The 24,696-nt window shown below is 39.0% G+C and overlaps 1 protein-coding gene across 2 annotated transcripts in view; it reads right to left on the bottom strand.

Annotated features, from left to right (window-relative positions):
* Positions 1-24,696, bottom strand: part of deltaCOP (coatomer subunit delta) — a 198,456-nt gene that overhangs the window by 161,945 nt on the left and 11,815 nt on the right. For both annotated transcript variants that reach the window (XM_090381569.1, XM_090381568.1), the window contains exon 3: positions 9,211-9,250. In XM_090381569.1, the coding sequence (XP_090237695.1) occupies positions 9,211-9,250 (40 nt within the window). The remainder of the gene's footprint in view (positions 1-9,210; positions 9,251-24,696) is intronic.

Here is a 24,696-nt window from a genome sequence, read left to right as displayed (position 1 = left end):
CAATATTAATTCAAACATACTATGCGATCCAGGTCAATGCAACAGGAGCACAATGTTAAATCATGCAATTAATTTTTGCTCTGGATCGCTTAAGTCACATTTATAAATACAGTAATAGAAAATTTTTTAATATTGCAAAATATTATACTTCTCCACCAGACTACTCAGTATCTGATTAAGGCAGGGGCTAACAGGGCAGGCGCTCGGAATGTCATTCTTGCAGGGGTGCCAGAAGTTAAAAGCAAAGGAAGGATTTTTTTATACAATACCTTATGCAGATTTCTAGGATATGCAAAGGGCCGATGAAATAATCTTCCTGACCGAGAGGGTGGGAATACCTTAGTCTGTCCCTGTGGCTACTTCATAATGCCATCTGGCTGGCAAAATTTTCTGGGGAGAACACTGAATATGATATATAATTAAAAAAGACCATGTATATATTAAGTGCAATAGCATCATTAATACACAGCCATTTCTGAATAAACAGAATATTTATAAGGCGGAATCGTTTTAAGTTATATCTCATATTGTGAATACCTTCACAATGAGTTGCCATGATATTGCACTACTTCGAATAAGTAACGCTTCACCTAAGGAGAAGACTAATGTTACTTATTCTCAGATAGGTACTACCACCCAGACGGCACCGTTTCAGGGCTATTTGGCCCTTCTTCGGTGGGTGGGTAGGTACTCAAGTAATGCAATGATGGCAAAACAGTTCAGAAGTATAACTCCATAATATGAAAGATGCCTGATGGTATATGATGTATTTAGACTAAAAAATGACGCATTAAATATATTTTAGTAGTAGAAATGGTGTGTGTGTGTGTGTGTGTGTGTGTGTGTGTGTGTGTGTGTGTGTGCGCGCGCGCGCGTGCGTGCGTATGTACTAGCCCATGCATAAGTAAACTCCTTTATACTCGAATGGGTTGAGCACCCTGAATTCTGATGGGATCCTTCCACTTGTTCAGATTATGAACCTAATGGGGCATAAATTCAAATTAAGAAAAGACAGATGTAGAATAGATGTGAGGAAATTTGTCTTTAGCCAGCAGGTGGTTAATTGCTGGAACAAACTTCCATCTGTCGTTGTGGAAGTTGATAGGTTAAATAAATTTAACGAGGAACTGGACAGGCATTTGGAGGGAATGGTGTGATTTTTTTTTTTTTTTTTTGGCTGATATACACTTGCTTTCTTGCATCACATGCCACTACTACTACTCTAAGGCTTTAGCCAAGAAAGTATTTTAATTACACACAAGTTGTCTTAACATCTGTTCTAGGGAAAATAATGGAATCGGTGGTTAAAGAAGTAATATAGGATCATTTGGACAGGTATGCAGTTATACTGTAATCACAGCATGGATTTAGGCAAGACGGCCCGTCTTGCCTAACCAATCTGATAGGTTTCCAGGACACAGTGACCAAGGAACAGGATGCAAAAAAATAACTTTGATATCATATACTTTGATTTCAGAAAGGCTTTTGACACTGTTGCACATAAAAGACTGTCATTCAGGTTAGAGCAAAGTGGCATTAAGGAAATGTTACTGCAACAGATAAAAAGATGGTTAAGTGAAAGAAGACAAAGAGTGACACTGCTATTCGTGGGCTAATGTTATTAGTAGAATTCCCAGGTTTAAATGCTGGGTCCGTTGTTGTTTTCAATATTTATCATTGACATTGATGAAGGTATATCAGGCTAAATATCTAAGTTTGTAGACGATATAAAGGTTGGCATGATGTTAAGTATTCATCAGGGTGAGCACTACAAGATCTAGGAAAATGACTGAGAAATGGCATTAAAGTTTAACACTGACAAATGAGGTACTGCACATGGGTAGCAGTAATTCCAGAGTAACTTATCAACTGCGTGGTACTGGGAATGTATAAGATTAGGGGGTAATTGTGCAGTCAAGAAATTCTCTGAGCAGGGCAGATATTCAACCTGGAGAGATCACCGTGTTTTTTTTTTTTAAATTGCTGCATATTGAGTACTGTATACAAGTCTGGAGACCTGATTTTTAGGAAGAATGTAGATCTGCTGCAATGGGTGCAGAAAACAGCAACCACATTGGTGAAGGGAGCAAGGGGGTGCTCTTAGCTAAAGGGCATCAGTTCTGCAAATTGCAGCATCTTGATACCAAGCACCTGCAGGAAAATCTGAATGAGGTTAGATTTTTAAAGCTGTGAATGGATTGAGAAAGCTGAATGCTATTCTTCCACTTGTTGACACTACACACATGGCGGGACATAAATTCAAGTTGAGGAAGGATGGTTGCAGGATAGACGTGCAGAAGTTTGCCTTCAGCCAGCAGGTGGCTGATTGTTGGAATAAGCTTAAATATGTTGTGAAAATGAATGGTTAGTCAATAAATTTCAGGTCTTGCCTGACCAATTTGATTGGATACTATGATGTAGTCACAAAAGAACTGGATGCAGGGAATAACTTTGATATTATATATTCGGATCTTAGAAAGGCTTTTGATACTGTTGCACATGGAAGACTCGGGCGCCTCCGTAGCCAGGTGGGAAGGAGCAGCGGTGCGTAGCACACGCTTCTTGATTAGACCGGGGTTCGAGCCCGTCACCACCAAATACGGAAGATGCGGAAAGGTCAGGAAATGACCACCGCATCTCCCGGAGCAATATGGCCTTAGTTGCTAATGCTCCTAAAAAAAAAAACCAAAAAACCAAACCATGGAAGACTGCTGCACAAATTGGAGCAGTGTGGCATTGGAGGCAAATTGCTGCTATGGATAAGGGGACGGTTGATTGGCAGAAGACAGAGAGTGGTAATCAATGGACACTGCTCAACGTGGACTAATCTTATTAGTGGAGTTCCTCAGGGTTCAGTGTTGGGTCCGTTGTTGTTTTCGGTGTTTATGAATGATATTGATGATGGGATATCAAGTTTAATGTCCAAGTTTGCAGATGATACAAAGGTTGGCAGGGTTGTTAAGGACACTACTGACGCTATGCTGCTGCAACAGGATCTGGAAAGGTTGAACAGATGGGCTGAGAGGTGGCAAATGAAGTTTAACATTGACAAATGTAAAGTATTCCATATGGGAAACAGTAACCCCAGAGCAACGTATCAACTCTGCGGTACTACACTGACAGTGGTGGAGGATGAAAAGGACCTGGGGGTAATTGTGCGGGCAGATATGTTCTCTGAGCAGTGCAGACGAGCTGCAAGAGTAGCTCATGGTGTCTTGTCAATGATATACAGGAATTTTTCTAGCAGGGATAAGCAGGTGATTATTCCCTTGTATAAGGCAATGGTTAGGCCACATCTTGAGTACTGTATACAGGTCTGGAGGCCTCATTTCAAGAAGGATGTAGAGCTGCTGGAACGAGTACAGAGAAGGGCAACTAGATTGGTGAATGGGACAAAGGGGTTCTCTTACGAAGAAAGGCTTAAGTTTTGCAAATTACAGTGTCTGGAAACTAGGCACCAGCGGGCTGATCTGATAGAGGTGTACAAAGCCTTGAATGGTTTGAGCATGCTCAATGCTGATGGGATTCTTCATCTTGCTCAGAATAATCACCTCAGAGGGCATTAATTCAAATTGAGGAAGGACGGATGTCGGATAGATGTGCAGAAATTTGCCTTTGGCCAGCGAGTGGTTGGTTGGTGGAACCGACTTCCATCACTTGTTGTTGAAGTTGATAGCCTAAACAAATTTAAAGCTCAACTGGACAGGTATTTCAAACAAACGGAGGGGTGAAATGGGAGTGGTGTGTGTTTTTTTTTTTTTTTTTTTTTTGGCTGATGCTGAATAAGCTTGCTTTCTTGCATCATATGCCTCTACTAATGCTAATGCTAAAATTCAAGAGAGAATCAATTCTTAAAAAAAACAGAGGGGTGAACTGTTTGTTTTATTCTATTCATTTTTTGGCTGAAGCTATATAAGCTTGCTCTCTTGCATCATTTGTTACTACTACTACTAATATGATTGGATAAATCCCATCAACCTCAGGTGTCTCAAGGTTTAGGCCTAAATACATATCAAATGAACTAATGAGAAATATGGCAGAGAAGAAAAATGCATGGGATACATATAAATTAATGGGCGACATGGAAGCCTATGATAGATATAAGCTGGTCTGTAACCAAGTCACAAAGGAGATTAGGCAGGCAGAGGCAGATTATGAAAAATCTTAGGGAAAAGGATGGAAAGAAAAACAACAAAGAGTTCTTTACCTATGTAAACTCTAGAAGGAAATGGATGAATTAGATTGGTCCACTGGATATTGATGGTTCAACTGTTGATGATCCTGCTCAGGTGGCTAACAAATTAAATGAGTATTTTGCATCTACATTCACACATGAGGAGTTATTCAGAAAGGGGAATGCCAGAGGAGAGTTAAACTGGCAGTGAGCTAGATGATTTTTAATAACTGAGAGGAAAGTAAAGGAGAAATTGTTGAAGATAAACAAAAAATAGCACCCGGGGTGGATGGGATCTATCCAGTTATAATAAAGGAGACAGCAAAGAAAGTAAATAAACTCTTAGCCATAATTATGAGAGCTTCTTTGGACTCAGGGGAGGTAACCCATGGACTAGAGATGTGCAAAGGTGACCCCAATTCACAAAGGAGGATGAAAGGACGACAAGTAATTATAGACCTGTTAGTTTAAATTCTGTTCCGGAAAATTAATGGAGGCACTGGTTAAAGAAGCACTGCAGGATCATCTAGACAAGACTTCAGTTATAGCTCGGACACAGCCTGGTTTTGTTAAGGGGAAGTCTTGCCTGACCAATTTGATTGGATACTATGATGCAGTCACAAAAGAACTGGATGCAGGGAATAACTTTGATATTATATACTTGGATCCTTAGTATTGGGTCCATTATTGTTTTCTGTATTTATAAATGATATTGATGATGGTATATCAAGCTTAATGTCCAAGTTTGCAGACGATAAGAAGGTTGGCAGGGTTGTCAAGGACACTACTGACACTATGCTACTGCAACAGAATCTGGAAAGGTTGAGCAGATGGGCTGAGAGGTGGCAAATGAAGTTTAACATTGACAAATGAAAAGTACTACATAGGGGAAACAGCAGCCCCAGAGCAAGGTATCAACTCTGTGGTACTACACTGACAGTGGTAGAGAATGAAAGGGACTTGGGGGTGGTTGTGCAGGCAGATATGAAGTTTTCTGAGCAGTGCAGATGGGCTGCAAGAGTAGCTCATAGTGTATTGTCGATGATATATAGGAATTTTTCTAGCAGGGATAAGGAGGTGATTATTCCCTTGTATAAGGCAATGGTCAGGACACACCTGGAGTACTATATACAGGTCTGGAGGCCTCATTTCAAGAAGGATGTAGAGATGCTGGAACGAATACAGAGAAGGGCAACAAGATTAGTGAATGGAACAAAGGGGGTGCTCTTACGAAGAAAGGCTTAAGTTTTGCAAATTACAGTGTCTGGGGACTAGGTACCAGCGAGGTTATCTGATACAGGTGTATAAAGTCTTGAATGGTTTGAGCATGCTCAATGATGATGGGATTCTTCCTCTTGCTCAGAATAATCACCTGAGAGGGCATAAATTCAAATTGAGAAAAGACAGCTGTAGGATAGACGTGAGGAAATTTGCCTTTAGCCAGCGGGTGGTTGGTTGGTGGAATAGACTTCCATCCCTTGTCACTACTACGAGTAATTACAGATCAGTTAGTTTAACCTGTTCCAGGTAAAATAATGGAGTCACTGGTTAAAGATGCATTGCAGGATCATCTAGACAAGACTGCAGTAATAATTCAGACACAGTATAGGTTTGTTAAGGGAAAGTCTTGTCTGACAAATTTGATAGGATATTATGATGTGGTTACAAAGGAACTGGATGCAAAAATTAATTTTGATATCATATATTTGGATTTCGGGAAAGCTTTTGACACTGTTGCACATGGAAAACTATTGCACAAATTGGAGCAGAATGGTATTAAGGGTAAGTTGCTATAATGGATAAAAGGATGGTTGAGTGGGAGAAGACAGAGGATGGTAGTCAATTGGTGCTGCTCTTCATGGACTAATGTTATTAGTGGAGTCCCACAGGGTTCGGTGTTGGATCCACTGTTGTTTTGTATATTTATCAATGATATTGATAAAGGTATATCAGGCTTAATATCGAAGTTTGCAAATGATACAAAGGTTGGCAGGGTTGTTAATGACAGCAATGGCAGTGTGCTACTGCAACAGGATCTAGATAATTTGGGCAGATGGGCTGAGAAGTGGCAACTGAAGTTTAACCTTGACAAATGCAAAGTACTGAATATGGGTACAAGTAACCCCAGAAAAACGTACCAACTATGTGGTACTACACTTAAGATGGTATAAAACGAAAAAGACCTGGGAGTAATTGTGCAGAGTGATATGAAGTTTTCTGAGCAATGCAGACTGGATGCCACGGCAGGTCATGAGGTTTTGTCAATGATATATAGGAATTTTGCTAGCAGGAAAAAGGAGGTGATTATCCCTCTGTATAAGGCAATGGTCAGGCCACGCCTTGAGTACTGCGTACAGGTGTGGAGGCCTCATTTTAGGAAGGATGTAGATTTGCTTGAGCGTATACAGAAAAGGGCAACAAGATTGGTGAGGGAAATGAAGGGATCCTCTAACCAAGAGAGGTTTAAGTTCTGCAAATTGCAGTGGCCTTACCTCAATCAGGCACCTGTGTGGTGATCTGATTGAGGTAAGGCCTTGAATGGGTTGAGCAAGCTAAATTCTGATGGGATCCTTTCACTTGTTCCGATTACAAACCTAAGGAGGCATAAATTAAAAATTAAGAAAAGACAGATGTAGAATAGATGTGCGGAAATTTGCGTTTAGCCAGTGGGTGGTTAATTGCTGGAACAAACTTCCGTCTGTCGTTGTGGAAGTTGATCGGTTAGATAAATTTAAGGAGGAACTGGACAGGATTTGGAGGGAATGGTGTGATTTTTTTTTTTTTGGCTGATGCTGCATAAGCTCATACAACTTGCTTTGTTGCATCTCATGCCACTACTACTACGCTGCTGCAACAGGATCTAGAAAAGTTGAGCGATTTGGGCTGAGTGTTGGCAAATGAAATTTAACATTGACAAATGTAAAATTCTACATATGGGAAGCAGTAACACCAGTGTAACGTATCAACTCTGTGGTACTACACTGACAGCGGTAGAGAGCGAAAAGGACTTGGAGGTAATTGTGCTGGCAGATATGGAGTTTTCTGAGCAGCGCAGATGGTCTGCAAGAGTAGCTCATGGTGTCTTGTCAATGATATACAGGTAGTTCTCGACTTTATGACTCAATTCGTTTCTAGCACGCGCTCTTAAAGTGGGAATTTATTTCACATAGACATAAGGTTAAAAATAGGGATTATGTTCTCAACAATGAAATTAGATAGCCAATTAGTTTGTTTAAAGAATGATTGATTTTTCCAAAGAAATGAAAGCGTAGCCTGTAAAATCAAGTAAATTTTAATAATAGAGAAATTATTTATGACTTAAAAATGTTAAAGAATGTTTATTCTTCACCATCATCATTGACTAAATGCACGCTCGTTGAGCACTCATTATTGGCTCGACACTCATTGGTTTGTTGTACAAGGAGTCATTTTCTTCAGAAAGGTTTCACGAGGCATTTTTTTCCAGATAATCTCTTTTATTTATAAATTTCATGACTGCATGCATAACCTTTTTTTAACGGCACAAACAAATTGCGTGGAGTAACAAGTTTATGAAACTAAAAAAAAAAAAAGGAATGAAGAGAAGATTCTGAAAATTTATTTATGTTTTTTATACGATTGAAGATTTCAGTAAAGGGGAAACACATTTCACCCTAATAACGTAATAAACCACACCATTCCAGCTATCGGTATTTTCGCAAATGCAATAACATCGAGATTACTACCCGTTTATAATTGCTTGCAGTAACAGAAAAGCCCAATAAACCGGAAAGTGCAAATTGTTTTTATTGTTTTATGGTCGTGACCTCCAGAAATGCTTTCGAAAAATATCACAAAGGCGTTTAAAATTGATTCTTATAACGGAACATATCATAACAATGAAAGTGTAGTGCATTTTAATGATTTGAATTGGTAACTAATACAATTTACAAACCATGCTCGCGACCTTTTACATGGCCTTAAGGTCATATAAAAGGCATTACAAATGACATTTTAGAGAGATAAATAGCTTAGTTATACAGCGAAAATTTCAACCTCCAAGATCTTGAAATGAATTACCAAAAAACAATGTGTTATAGGGTTCATATTACGATAATTTAATGATACGATGATGTCTCTGGAATGGATTAATATCGAAAAGTGGGGTACACTGTATTGTATAGCTACACATGTGGTTTGAAATGCGGTATTTATGAATGTTTAACATTAATTTTTTTGCAATTAATGTTCATATTTTCGATTTTGTTGATACTTAGGGGAAAAAAAAACTCTTAAAGCAAGAACTGCCTGTGCAGGAATTTTTCTAGCAGGAATAAGGAGGTGATTATCCCCTTGCATAAGGCAATGGTCAGGCCACACCTTGAGTACAGTATACAGGTCTGGAGGCCTCATTTTAAGAAGGATGTAGAGCTGTTGAAATGAGTAAAGAGAAGGGCAACAAGATTAGTGAATGGAACAAAGGGATGCTCTTACGAAGGAAGGCTTAAATTTTACAAATTACAGTGTCTGGAGACTAGGCACCTGCGAGGTGATTTGATTGAGGTGTATAAAGCCTTGAATGGTTTGAGCATGCTCAATGCTGATGGGATTCTTCCTCTTGCTCAGAATAATAACCTGAGGGGGCATAAAATCAAATTGAGGAAAGACAGATATAGGATAGAGGTGCAGAAGTTTGCCTTTAGCCAGCGGGTAGTTGGTTGGTGGAACAGACTTCCATCCTTTGTTGTTGAAGTTGATAGCCTAAATAAATATAAGGCTGGGCTGGACAGGTATTTGGAACAAATGGAGGGGTGAAATGGGAGTTTTTTTTTTTTTTTTTGGCTGATGCTGCATAAGCTTGCTTTCTTGCATCATATGCCTCTACTAATACTAAATAACACCTGTCTATCCCCCTAATATTTTTCCAAGTCCTTTAAATTTATTCCAGCTATCACTTCCAGAACACCAGATTAAAGTTTGTAATAACAATCAATTACTCTAAACAGTCTAAAATTAAGTACAATAAAGTCTTAAAAAAAAAAAAAGTGAGAAATTACCTTTCCCAGCTTTTGTACATATTGCTGCTGCCAAAAGAACCTAAGGATAAGAAAAGGCACATTAAACTAAAATTAACATCTAATATTAATAACTGCTTATGGATATTTCAATAAAAAAAAAAAAAAAAAAAAACTAAATTAGACCAAATAACAAAGTTACAATTTATTTTGGTGACACAAAAACAATTATGCATATCATTACCACCAGAGGAGTACTGAAGACAAACCAAAGCTGACAACTTCGAGCAGGATCCTTGTTGAATTTTATAATCTATCAGATATTGGAATCACATCATACGTAGTTATTAATAAAAATGGTGAATAGTACTGCATTTCTATATTGTAAAGGCTCACATTTGCAAATCGATTTTAAAAAATAACATATAATATATAGAAAATAATATAATACAGGTAGTTCTTGACTTTACGAGTTAATTCATTCCTAGCACACACTCGTAAAGCGGGAATTTATTTCCCATAGACATAAGGTTAAAAATAGGGGTTACTTTCGCAGCTAATTAGTTTGTTTAAACAAGGATTGGTTTATCGAAAGAAATGGAAACATAGCTTGTAAAATCAAGTAAATTATAATAATAGAGAAATTATCTACGACTTATAAATGTTAAAGAATGTTTATTCTTCATCATCATCGACTAAATGCATACTCGTTGATCACTCACTGGTTCAGCACTCGCTGGTTTGTTGCACACGGAGTCGTCTGCTTCAGAAATGTTTCAAGAGGCGATTGTTTCCAAGATAATCTTCTCTTTGAATTATAAATTTCACGATTGCATGCATAAGCATTTTTTAACGGCACACACAAATTGCAACTAACACGATTCGCGTAGAGTAACAAGCTTACAAAGCTTAAAAAAGGAAAGAAGAGAAGATTCTGAAAATTTATTTTATGTTTTTTATATGACTGAAGATTTCAGTAAAGGGGAAATGTATTTCACCATAAGAACGAAAAAAACCACACAATTCCAGCTATCCGTATTTTCGCAAATGCAAGAAGATCGAGTTTACAACTATATAACTACTCGCAGTAACAGAAAAGCCCAATAAACCGGAAAGTGCAAATTGTTTTTATTTTATTATGGTTGTGACCTCCAGAAATGTGATTTAGAAAAATATCACAAAGGTATTTAAAATTGATTCTTATAACGGAACATATGATAACAATGAAAGTGTGGTGCATTTTAATGATTCAAATTGGTATCTAATACAATTTACAAACCACGCTCATGACCTTTTATATGGCCTTAGGGCCGTGCTCGTGACCTTAAAAATGACATTTTAGAGAGATAAATAGCTTAGTTATTATACAGCAAAATTTTCAACTTCCGAGATCTCGAAATAAACAATGTGTTATTGGGTTCACATTACGGTATTTTAACGATATGACGGTGTCTCTGGAACTGATTAATATCATAAAGCGGGGTACGCTGTATTGTACAGCTATGCATGTGATTTTGGAATGCGGTATTTATGAATGTTTAACATTCATTTTTTGTAATTAATGTTCGTATTTTCGATTTTGTCGATACTTGGAGAAAAACTAACTCGTAAACCCGGGAACTATTAAGCGAAACTTGTAAAGCGAGAACTGCCTGTATGTTGTATTAGTATATTAATATATTATAAAATATGTCGCATTTTAGGGCAAAAGCCCCAAGTTGTGTAGTGAGTTAACATGCTTACAAGTTAGTGCAAATGCATCAGATCTGCTCCCAGGTAACTATAAAATACTTATAAGACTGGCATCATTACGCATACGTCGTATTGCGAATATCTTCACAACAAGTTGCCATGATATTGCACTAACTCAAATAATGCTAATGCTAAAAAAAGTAGTAAAGTGGAGGAGAAATTATTGAAGTTAAACATAAGAAAGGCACCTGGGGTGGATGGGATCTATCCAGTTATATTAAAGGAGGCAGCAAAGGAAGTAAGCAAACCCTTAGCCATAATTATGAGAGCTTCTTTGGACTCAGAGGAGGTACCCATGGACTGCAGATGTGCAAATGTGACCCCAATTTACAATGGAGGATGAAAGGGCAACACAAGTAATTATAGACCTGTTAGTTTAACTTCTGTTCCAGGAAAATTAATGGAGGCACTGGTTAAAGAAGCAATGCAGGATCATCTATAAAAGACTTTAGTTATAGCTCGGACACAGCATGGTTTTGTTAAGGGAAAGTCTTGCCTGACCAATTTGATTGGATACTATGATGTGGTCTCAAAGGAACTGGATGCAGGGAATAACTTTGATATCATATATTTGGACGATACGAAGGTTGGAAGGGTTGTTGAGTACACTAATGACAGTATGCTGCTGCAACAGGATCTAGAAAATTTGAGCAGACTGAGAGGTGGCAATTTGCCGCTAGGGGGATGATTGTGTCCGGCTGTCTGTATGATATGCTCCGTAAACTTTTCTTGTTTTGTGTATTTTTTATTTAAAGTATTAAGTTCCTATTAGTGCCACCACATAAGGATAGGCCCTTGGATTGCCAGGTGCAAGTACTGTATTATTTGAACGGACAACAGATAAGTATTAAATGAATTTCTGCATGTTCATTCCGCTACTCCATACAAGCGCTTTCAGCCATTATCTTGTAGTTCAACTTATACATGTGTCCAACAGACACTTGACCTTGACCAGGCATTAGAGTTTTGCCTAGCCGCTCTGTTCTTCCCTCCCTATTTAGTCCCCTGCTCCCTGTGGATTTCACTGCAGGGCAACTAAGGCGACCGGCTGGTCACAGTGCCTATTGCTTGCTAAACCACAACTGTGGTGATATTAAATTATCTAGTAAAACTACAGTAACTGAATTCAATATGACAAATACTACCTCCTGTCAAAATTCTAACGTCTGCACCATCTGTGGGACCAGCTCTGACCCCATTGTCCAATGTATTGAGTGCAAACAATTAATATGCAATGACTGTACACATTCTGACCTGAAAAAATTAAATAAAAGTCGGCGGAAATCATTCTGTTGTGATAGATGTCGACTCAGAAATTCTCAGAAAAGCCCTGTAACTGTTGCAACGCCAAAAATCACGGAACCTGAGTCACTTTCCTCCTCTTCGGCTAACAAAGTTGAAATGCCGTACTCTAGTACATTTGAGACAAATATCATGCCAATAACTAGAAATACCGACTCTGAATCGTACATGGATGAAGCCTCTAATCCTTCTTTGTTGTCGCATCAAATCTCAGATGCATCAACTCAAACACATATATCTGTGCTGTCAGAAGATCTCAGCGCTAACTCCTTCCCTACGGAAACTCTGAATCCAACCTTTGGTATTCTGCAATCAACTGAATTCCAGGAACTACTCTTTAACACTATGCAGAAAATCCTCAATCAAACTCATCTAATCAGCGCACCTCATACTGCAAACTCTGAAATTCTCCTGGATTCTAATACACTCAATGAAGGAAACAGCGAGCTATACACGGAGATTTGTGGTATAAAAACAATATTAGCTAATCAACAGGCTGAAATTTCTGACATTAACGCCCAAATTAAAAATCTCACATCAGTTATGTCTTGCCACTTAAGGGAAGCTAGGAAGAATTCTGAACCTACTCTCGACACCAATGGGCTCAAAGTGAATACGAATTCTTCATTAACTGACGATGCCCTCAGTACTGAGACCAGATCTTCACCTTCCACCGGCCTCAATAATTCTACTGCTGCAAATATTAATTTGCCCAAGCCTGCTAACATTCATGATTCAAGTCATTCAACTGAGCAATTTATTGCCAAACAGACTCTGTTAGATGATTCTTCTGATGTAAATAGAACCACTCCTCCCACCTACTCTCCTCTGCGGAACAGTTCTGTCTGTACTTCTATTTCACAAGCTCAGAGTCACCAAGCGGAATCCTCTTCAACATCAGTTAAGGCAACATATGCAAAAATATCTGCTGCCACATCTAATGAGGTCTGCAAACCTGTCTGTAAATCTGCCGCCACAGTGAGTAAACCTGTTTCTGATTGCCAGTCTCAAATATCGCACCAAAGATCAAAACAGAACAAACCGTCAGAAAATATTAAAGCATCTATATCTCAAGGTACTTTCTCCAAGCTTCCAGCCATAACTCATCAAACACAGAATGTAACTACTGCAGAAAAATCTCAGTTACTCAAACACAAGTATAATATCACAATTATTCCCACAAAAGACCGAATTTTTCTTTCTAGACTTGGACCCTCCACTAAATCTGAAGATCTTATCAACCTAATTAAAGAAGAATATGGTTTCGGAGTAGATGTCCGTTCTCTGAAGACACGATGTCCCGCCTACTCATCTTTTATAATAACATGCCTTCCATCACAAACAGAAAAAGTGTTGAATCTAAGATCCCTTTTATCAGGGGCTCTAGTAAAACGCTTCACGGACAGACCATCAAGGGAGTCCAAAATCTCCTCTCCACCGGCATAGCAATCAGATACCCTGTTATCTACACATACTACGTTCTCCTCTCGTCATAGAATCCCCAGATCCCAACTGTTCAGTGTTTACCTTCAGAATTGCAGGAGTATAATTAGCAACCTAAACCACTTCAGAGCAATCCAAGGCTCACATATTTACGACATTTACCTGCTCACTGAAACCTGGCTCTCCATTGATATTGATGATCAGGAGATTATAGATGGACAATATACAATCCATAGAAAGGACAGAGGATCTCGTGGAGGCGGAGTAGCTACTATACATTCTAACCATATACTCTGTGAAACTGCATCAAATTTCACAAATATTGAATCAGTATACTGCCTTCTTCATCTTGGCAAGTCAAAGGTTTTAATAGTATTGCTTTATTTTCCACCTCCCTTAACTAATATAGACCTCCAGTACTTAGAAAGCTCGCTGGAATCAATCTTCCCACTAATTCAATCTGCCGACATAGCAATGGTTTTGGGTGACTAACTGTCAAATGGCCAATTTAGAATCTTCTTCTCCATCACTGCAGACTAGGGCTCTCTTTAATATGCTTCACAGCTATGGTCTGGAACAAATTTGCAACTTTCCAACCAGAGAAAATGCCTACCTCGACCTAATATTTTCCTCTACTCATATAGATGTTCACACCGACAACCCCATATTTCACTCGGATCATTCACCAATTACTTTGGACATCACAGTGACTTCTCATAACTTCAAATGCAGCTCCCGTACTCCTCGATTCAATTTCAGAAAGGCTGACTGGCCTCTGCTCAACCTAGCTCTAAGAAATGTAGACAAGCAGCTCGCTGACTCTATGGATGACATCGATGTGCTCACCAACAACCTGATTAACTGTGTCCATTCAGTTATATCTGACATTGTTCCTCAATCCCATCTTACCGCACGCTCTACCTACCCGCACTGGTATAATAGTGAACTAATACGTAAAATTAAATCCAAAGAATTCTACAGAAACAAATATAAGCAAACAGGTGACAGTCAATACTATGAAATATTCAGCCAACTCCGCAAAGAAGTGAAAACTCTCATATTAAACTCCTACAACATGTATACAGAGTCAGTTCAGGATAGTCTGCTTACTCACAGAGATATCAAACCATTCTGGAATTTCATGAAGCATAAGAACATAACCAGTAGAAAGTTCCAACTCCGAAACGCAGATGGAATTCTCTTATCTGACGAATTCAGTATTGCTCAAGAGTTTGCCAAACACTTTTCTAGAATTCAAACAAATGATACATTGAGACCTGCCTCATTTCCTGACTTCACACCTGTTAAAGATGATATCCTCATTAATCTCTTTATCACTGATGAAGATTTAAATTCGGCATTAAAAAGCATGAAAAATGACTATACTAGAGGCCCAGATGACATTCCAGGCTTATTTTGGAAAAGGACTGTCACTACATTGAAACCCCTCATACTGCGGATCTTCAACCTGTCTCTCAGGCTGGGGAAGTATCCTAAGCACTTTAAGCAGGTCAATATAGTTCCTATTTTCAAAAAAGGTGATAAAAATGACGTATGCGATTACAGACCCATAACCTTGCAAAACAGCCTGGCTAAACTCTTCGACACAGCAGTGCACAAACATCTCTTCGAATTCTTCAAGCCTTTTATCGATCAGAATCAACATGGTTTCTGCAGTGGCAAGTCAGTAGTCACAAATTTACTTCCTTTCTGGCAATACACCTCTGAAGCTCTTGATAACCACCTACAAGTTGATGCAGTCTACACAGACATATCTAAGGCATTTGATAAAGTCCCGCACGAACAACTTCTGGAAAAACTTAAGCTATATGGCATCCGTGACCCTTTGCTCTCATGGCTACGCAGCTATATTACGCATCGTTCCTTGAGCGTTATCATCGATCAAGTGAACTCAGACTGTTTTATACCACTAAGCGGAGTACCACAAGGCTCTCCCTTAGGTCCTCTTCTCTTCATTGTTTTCGTAAATGATCTTCCTTCTTTCATCTACACCTCCAATGTTCAAGTTGCTCTCTATGCAGATGATCTTAAGATCTACTCAGCAGTGAAGGAGACTACCGATTCTCAACAACTTCAATGTGCTCTCAATAAATTCTCTCTATGGCTATCTCTGAATGGCTTGTCTGCTAACCCCTCGAAGTGCAAAGTTATCTCTTTCTCATCTTGCAGATCTCCACAACTAATGAATACGGAGTATAGTATTAACTCTGTGATCATCGAAAGGTGTGACCAAGTTAACGACTTAGGGATTCTCTTTTCCAGCAGTGCTAAATTCGATGCCCATGTCCTTAAAATCACCAGCAAAGCATTCAAAACACTGGGATTCATCAAACGGAACACATACAAGTTCAAAAACTACAGATATGCGGTTATCCTTTATAAAACTATTGTTCTGCCAATCCTTGAATTCAGTTCACCCATCTGGAATCCTCACACAAAGACTTTAACTAACAAAATTGAAGCAGTCCAAAAAAACTTTATCCGTTACCTTACGTACCGCAATCCTCTATTCTATCACTCAGTGTATTATGAATCGCTGTGTGATTACTTTCATCTGAGGCCTCTTTGCACCAGAAGAGTTACTGCTGACATCGCCCTTCTAGCCAAAGTAATCACTGGAATTTACGAAGCATCTGATATCCTGAGTAAAATAAACTTCGATGCTCCCTGTAGACAAGTCAGGAACCTTACACCGTTTCGCCTTGACTCTGCCAACACGGACTTAATGAAGTTCAGTCCACTGAACAGAATCAGCAAATCAGCAAATGACTCTCGCATTGACTTCTTTGACAACTCCCAATCACTGATGAACTCCATCCACAAGTTTGCCTCTTCACTTAAACTGCAAAGTGACTAGCTCACATCTAATTATTGTAGCTTATTATTTGTTATATTATTTTTCTATTCTCTAACGGATTAATTATTACTTGTTTTACCGGTAACTTAACTTAATACAATCCTCTTTTGTACATATGCTTTTATTGTTTGAATCAATGTTTATCGTCCTGTTGGATTTCATATTATTGTTATTATGTTTATTGATCTGATCTCAGATACACTGTTAATGGTTACCTGTTGTGTATCTTTTTATTAATAAAATAAAATAAAATAAATAAAATAAAATGAAGTTTAACATTGACAAATGTAAAGTACTACATATGGGAAGCAGCAACCCCAGAGTGATGTAACAACTCTGTAGTACTACACTGACAGTGTAGAGAACAAAAAGAATCTGGGGGTAATTGTGCAGGCAGATATGAAGTTTTCTGAGCATTGCAGATGGTCTTTAAGAGTAGCTCATTGTGTCTTGTCAATGATATACAGGAATTTTTCTAGCAGCGATAAGGAGGTGATTATCCCCTTATATAAGGCAATGGTCAGGCCACACCTTGAGTACTGTATACAGGTCTGGAGGCCTCATTTTAAGAAGGGTTATTTTTTTTATTTATTTGGTTTTTAGGAGCATTAGCAACTAAGGCCATATTGCTCCGGTGCGGTGGTCATTCCCTGACCTTTCCGCATGCTCCGTATTTGGTGGTGACGGGCTCGAACCCCGGTCTAATCAAGAAGCGTGTGCTACTCACTGGTGCTCCTTCCCACCTGGCTACGCATTTTAAGAAGGGTGTAGAGCTGTTGGAACGAGTACAGAGAAGGGCAAAAAGATTAGTGAATGGAACAAAGGGTTGCTCTTATGAAGAAAGGCTTAAATTTTGCAAATTACAGTGTCTCGAGACTAGGCACCTGTGAGGTGATCTGATTGAGATGTATAAAGCCTTGAATGGTTTGAGCATGCTCAATGCTGATGGGATTCTTCCTCTTGCTCAGAATAATAACCTGAGAGGGGATAAATTCAAATTGAGGTAAGACAGATGTAGGACAGATGTGCGGAAGTTTGCCTTTAGCCAGCGAGTGGTTTTTTGGTGGAACAGACTTCCATCCTTTGTTTTGGAAGTTGATAGCCTAAATAAATTTAAGGCTGAGCTGGAGAGGTGGAAAGGAGCTTGGAATGAACAGAGGGGTGAAATGGTAGCAATGTTTTTTTTTTTTTTTGGGTGATGCTGCAGAAGCTTGCTTTCTTGCATCTTTCATATGCCTCTACTAATGCTAATGCTAACATGGTTCTGCAGTGGAAAGTCAGTGGTCACAAATTTGCTTCCTTTCTAAACCTCTAAAGTCCTTGATAACTTTCAAGTTGATGCAATTTACACAGATATATCTAAGACATTTGATAAAGTCCTGCATGAGCAACTGAAGCTATATGGTATCTGTGACCCTTTGCTCTCATGGCTATGGAGCTATATTATGCATCGTTCCTTGAGTTATCATCAATCAAGTGAACTCAGACCATTTTATGCCACTTAAGTACCACAAGGCTACCCCCCAAGGTCCTCTACTTTTCATTGTGTTCATAAATAATCCTCCTTTCATATGCGCCACCAATGTTCAAGTTGCTCTCTATGCAGATGATCTTAAGATGTACTCAGCAGTGAAGGAGATAACCGTTTCTAAAACAGCTTAAATGCACCCTCAATAAATTCTCTCTGTGGCTATCTCTGAATGGCTTGTCTGCTAATCCCTCAAAGTGAAAAGTAATCTCTTTCTCATCCTGCAGATCTCCACAACTAATAAATACGGAATACACTATTAACTCTGTAATCATTGAAAGGTGTGAAAAAGTTAACTTCGGAATTCTCTTCTCTAGCAGTGCTAAATTTGATGCTACATACATACATACTTAAAATCACCAGCAAAGCATTCAAAACACTGGGATTTATCAAACAGAACACCTAAAATTGTCAAAATCTACAGATGTACTGTCATCCTTTATAACAATATGGTCTTCCCAATCCTTGAATTCAGCTCACCCATCTGAAACCTTCACACGAAGACTTTTTTTTTTTTTAATTAACAAAACTGAAGCAGTTCAAAAAAATTTTGTCCGATACCTTACATTCCGTAAGTCTCTATTTTAACATTCAGTGTACTTTTTGAACTGCTGTGCAATTTACTTTCATCTGTCCACCAGAAGAGTTCTTGCTGATATCATCCTTCTAGCCAAAGTAATCACTTGAACTTATGAAGCATCTGATATCCTTAGCAAAATCAACTGCAATGCTCCTTGTAGACAAGTCAGGAACCTTACACTGTTTCATCCTTGACTCTGCAATCACTGACTTTATGAAGTTCAGTCTGCTCAACATTAGGCCTAATGACTCGAATGAGTACAATGAACAACTGTACAGAGAAATAGAGTGGTCTAGTAAATCAGAATGTCTTATAATGGGGGATTTTAACTTCCCAGACATTGACTAGAACTTGTGGGTTGGTCACTCATACATTAATCACACTTTTGTGGATTTATTGGATGATTGTTTTCTGCAGCAGCATGTTCGAGAGGCAACCAGAGAGAGTAATACTCTTGATCTGGTTATCAGCAATCATTCGTGTATTAAGAATTTGAATATAAAGGAACCACTAGGTGGCAGTGATCACAGTGCACTGATGTGGGATTTACTTAAAGATTTAATTACCATCAGGGGTAAAGGAAAGGGTTTTTGCTTCCATAAAGGTGAGTACAGTGGTCTGAGAAATTTTTTAATTCTGTACAGTGGGATCAACTGACAATGTTACCAACAGTAAATTCTAAGTGGGAAGCATTCAAGGAATTAATCGTGGATGTTACTAAAACTTTCATAGCTATTAAGAAATATTGTTCACGGTTTAGGTTTAAATGGTAATCAAATGAACTAATGAGACTCGTAGCAGAGAAGAAAAATGCATGGGATGCATATAAATTATCAAGTGACTCAGAAGCCTACGGCAGATATAAGCTAGTCTGTAATCAGGTCACAAAGGAGGTTAGGCAGGCAAAGACAGATTACGAGAAATCCTTGGCAAAAGATGCTAAGAAAAACAGCAAGGATTCCTTTACTTATATAAACTCTAAAAGGAAGGGGATGAATCTGATTGGTCCACTTGACATTGATGGTTCGACTGTTGATGATCCTGATCAGATATAAAACAAACAATGAGTATTTTGCATCTACATTCACACATGAGGAATTAAGGTTTGAAAATGGCAGAAGGTTATCAAATTGTAGCAGGATACTTAATGATTTTGTAATAACTGAGAGCAAAGAGGAAGAGAAATTGTTGAAGTTAAACATAAAAAAAGCATCTGGGGCGGATGGGATCTATCAAGTTATATTAAAGGAGGCGGCAGAGCAACAAAGCAAACCCTTAGCCATAATTATGAGAGCATCCTTGGACTCAGGGGAGTTTCCCACAGACGGGAGATGTGCAAATGTATCCCCAATTCACAAAGGGGGATCGAAGGGTGACACGAGTAATTACAGACCAGTTAGTTTAACTTCTGTTCCGGGTAAAATAATGGAGTCACTGGTTAAAGATACATTGCAGGATCATCTAGACAACACTGCAGCAATAATTCAGACACAGCATAAGTTTGTTAAGGGAAAGTCTTGTCTGACAAATTTGATGGAATATTATGATGTGGTTACAAAGGAACTGGATGCAAAAAATAATTTTGATATCATATATTTGGATTTCAGGAAAGCCTTTGACACTGTTACGCATGGAAGACTATTATACAAATTGCAGCAGAATGGTATTAAGGGTAAGTTGCTACAATGAATAAAAGGATGGTTAAGTGAAAGAAGACAGAGGGTGGTAATCAATGGGTGCTGCTCTTAGTGGACTAATGTTATGAGTGGAGTCCCACAGGGTTCGGTGTTGGGTTCACTGTTGTTTTGTATATTTATCAATGATATTGATAAAGGTATATCAGGCTTAATATCGAAGTTTGCAGATGATAAAAAGCTTGGCAGGGTTGTTAATGACAGTGTGCTACTGCAACAGGATCTAGATAATTTGGGCAGATGGGTTGAGAAGTGGCAACTGAAGTTTAACCTTGACAAATGCAAAGTACTGCATATGGGTAGAAGTAACCCCAGAGAAATGTACCAACTGTGTGGTACTACACTTAAGGTGGTAGAAAATGAAAAGGACCTGGGAGTAATTTTGCAGTCAGATATGTTTTCTGAGCAATGCAGACAGGCTGCCAGGGCAGGTCATGGGGTTTTCTCAATGATATATATTGGAATTTTGCTAGCAGGGAAAAGGAGGTGATTGTCCCTCTGTATAAGGCAATGGTCAGGCCATGTCTTGAGTACAGGTCTGGAGGCCTCATTTTAGGAAGGATGTCGATTTGCTTGAGCATGTACAGAGAAGGGCAACAAGACTGGTAAGGGGAATGAAGGGATCCTCTTACCAAGACAGGCTTAAGTTCTGCAAATTGCAGTGGCTGAAGACTAGGCAACTGCGTGGTGATCTGATTGAGGTGTATAAGGCCTTAAATGGGTTGAGCACGCTGAATTCTGATGGGATCCTTCCACTTGTTCGGATTACGAACCTAAGGGGACATAAATTCAAATTAAGAAAGGACAGATGTAGAATAGATGTGCAGAAATTTGACTTTAGCCAGGGGGTGGTTAATTGCTGGAACAACCTTCCATCTGTCATTGTGGAAGTTGATAGGTTGAATAAATTTAAGGAAGAACTGGACAGGCATTTGGAAGGAATTGGTGTGATATTTTTTTTTAGCTGATGCTGCATAAGCTCATACACTTGCTTTCTTGCATCATATGCCATTACTACATAATCAGCAAATCAGCAAATGACTCTCTCGACTTTTTTGACAACTTCCAATCACCGATGAACTCCATCCACAAGTTTGCCTCTTCTCTTGAACTGCATAGTGATTAGCTCTCATCTAATTATTGTAGTTTATTATTATTATTATTTGTTTTATTATTTTCCTATTCTCTAATTAATTAATTTATTATTTGTTTTATCGGTAACTTAACTTAAAGCATACCTCTTTTTACATATGATTTTAATGTTTGAATCTATATCAATGTTAATCTTACTGTTGGATCTCTTATTATTGTTATCAATTGTGTTCATTGTTCTGCTCTCTGATACACTGTTAATGGTTACCTGTTGTGATTCTTGTTATTAATAAGAATAAAAAAATCTGCTCAATGTTTCTACAAAGCTTGACAATCAAGCACCTGAGAGGTTGAGGTTTAAAAGGCTTTGAGAGGGATAAATAAAATGAATGAAGGTGAATTCTCACTGTTATGAAGAACTAGGGGCATAAATTCAAATTACAGGGGTTGTGAGTTTAGATTAGATGGCAGGAAATTTTCTTTTAGTGAGTGAGTTGTTGATTGCTGGAACAAGTTGCTCTTGCAGGTAGTTGAGGATGACAGTTTGAATAAATTCAAAGGTCAAATGGACAGTTACCTGTGCGAGGAGGGAAGCATATAATTTGTATTTTCTTATATAATTGGTGTTTTTTTTTTTTCACTAGTGCAGCAAAAACCTGTGTACACTGTATTGTATGCTTGATTTCTCAGTGTGGCTTCCTTGCGTGAATACACTTACTATTTCCATTCTGCACTACCTCTGTTGTACCACATCAGAGATTAGCATTAGCATTAGTAGAGGCATTTGATGCAAGAAAGCAAGCTTATGCAGCATCAGCCAAAAAAAAACCCACTTCCACTTCACCCCTCTGTTCGTTCAAAATACCTAATGTTGACACCACAAGGGATGGCAGTCTGTTCCACCAACCAACCACCCGCTGGCTAAAGGCAAATTTCCGCACGTCTATCCTACATCTGTCTTTCCTCAATTTGAATTTATGCCCTCTCAGGTGATTTTTCTGAGCTAGAGGAAGAATCCCATCAGCATTGAGCATGCTTAAACCATTCAAGGCTTTATACACCTCTATCAGATCACCTCGCTGGTGCCTAGTCTCCAGACACTGTAATTTGCAAAACTTAAGCCTTTCCTCGTAAGAGCACCCCTTTGTTCCATTCACTAATCTTGTTGCCCTTCTCTGTACTCGTTCCAGCAGCTCTACATCCTTCTTGAAATGAGGCCTCCAGACCTGTATACAGTACTCTAGATGTGGCCTGACCATTGCCTTATACAATGGAATAATCACCTCCTTATCCCTGCTGGAAAAATTCCTGTATATCATTGACAATACTCCATGAGCTACTCTTGCAGCCCGTCTGTACTGCTCAGAGAACTTCACTGCCTGCACAATCACCCCCAAGTCCCTTTCATTCTCTACCACTGTCAGTGTAGTACCACAGAGTTGATACTTTGCTCTGGGGTTGCTGTTTCCCATGTGTAGTACTTTACATTTATTTACTAAACTCCTAGCATTGGTGTACACGCAAGTATACCTGCACCTGTTTCTATTCTTAGCTACCCTAACACAACCCATGTGTTTATTTGTACCGCAATGGCTCCCAGCAGTCTCTGAAATACCATGCATCTTGTTTTTCAGGCTTCTGCTCATTCTAATAGCAGTGCAAGAATCTCTTTCACCTCTGCCAGTGGCTACTGTCAATCTATTGGTCTTTGTCTCCCCCCAAGCTAGCAGTTTTCCGACCCACCTAACACTGCCTCGATAGCATCAGCAAATATTCTTGCACCCTTTCTATTTAAGTGTATCCCATCCCTGTAGAAGCAATCTCTCCTGTTAACAAGTACAGTCCAGGCTGAAAAAAATTCTACCCCTTGAGCCTTGCACAATCTTTCCAGGGCCGAATTGATCGACAAGGCTCTCATCATATACTCCCTCCTATCGTGTCTGGGCAGAATTGCAGACACTTTCAAATTCAACCCTAATGTTGAATTTGGTGCAGAACAAGATGGTGCAGAACAGTGCAGTACAGTGAATACTCTTACTACTACAATTCTGCACTGCCCCTGATGTACCACATCAGAGGAAGTGCACTACCTCTGATATGTTACAACATTCAAGGGCTTATACACCTCAATCAGATCACTGCGCAGGTGCCTAGTCTCCAGCTACTGCAATTTCCAGAACTTAAGCCTCTCTTGGTAAAAGGATCCCTTCATTCTCCTCATCAATCTTGTTGCCCTTCTCTGTACATGCTCAAGTAAATCTACATCCTTCTTAAATGAGGCCTCCAGACCTCTACGCAGTACTCAAGGCGTGGCCTGACCATTGCCTTATACAGAGGGACAATCACCGCCTTCTCCCTGCTAGCAAAATTCCTATATATCATTGACAAAACCCCATGACCTGCCCTGGCAGCCTGTCTGCATTGCACAGAAAACTTCATATCTGACTGCATAATTATTCCCAGGTCTTTTTCATTTTCTACCACCTTAAGTGTAGTACCACACAATTGGTACGTTTCTCTGGGGTTACTTCTACCCATATGCAGTACTTTGCATTTGTCAAGGTTAAACTTCAGTTGCCACTTCTTAGCCCATCTGCCCAAATTATCTATATCCTGTTGGAGTAGCACACTGCCATTATTGTCATTAACAACCCTGCCAACCTTTGTATCATCTGCAAACTTCGACACTAAGCCTAATATACCTTCATCAATATCATTGATAAATATACAAAACAAAAGTGGACCTAACACCGAACCCTGTGGAACTCCACTAATAACATTAGTCCACGAAGAGCAGCACCCACTGATTATCACCCTCTGTCTTCTCCCACTTAACCATACTTTTATTCATTGTAGCAACTTACCCTTAATACCATTCTACTCCAATTTGTACAATAGTCTTCCATGCGCAACAGTGTCAAAAGCTTTCCTGAAATCCAAATATATGATATCAAAATTATTTTTTGCATACAGTTCCTTGTAACCACATCATAATATCCTATCAAATTTGTCAGACAAGACTTTCCCTTAAAAAAACCCATGCTGTGTCTGAATTATTGCTGCAGTCTTGTCTAGATGATCCTGCAATGCATCTTTAACCAGTGACTCTATTATTTTACCTGGAACTGAAGTTAAACTAACTGGTCTGTAATTACTCATGTCACCCTTCGATCCCCCTTTGTGAATTGGGGATACATTTGCACATCTCCAGTCTGTGGGAACCTCCCCTGAGTCAAAGGATGCTCTCATAATTATGGCT

This window comes from Mastigoproctus giganteus, chromosome 9 (genome assembly GCF_048544385.1).
Source record: "Mastigoproctus giganteus isolate SK-2022 chromosome 9, ASM4854438v1, whole genome shotgun sequence".
NCBI classification, from domain to species: Eukaryota; Metazoa; Arthropoda; class Arachnida; order Uropygi; family Thelyphonidae; genus Mastigoproctus; species Mastigoproctus giganteus.
Note: the sequence above shows the minus strand (reverse complement) of the source record. Positions and strands in the feature narration are given on the sequence as shown.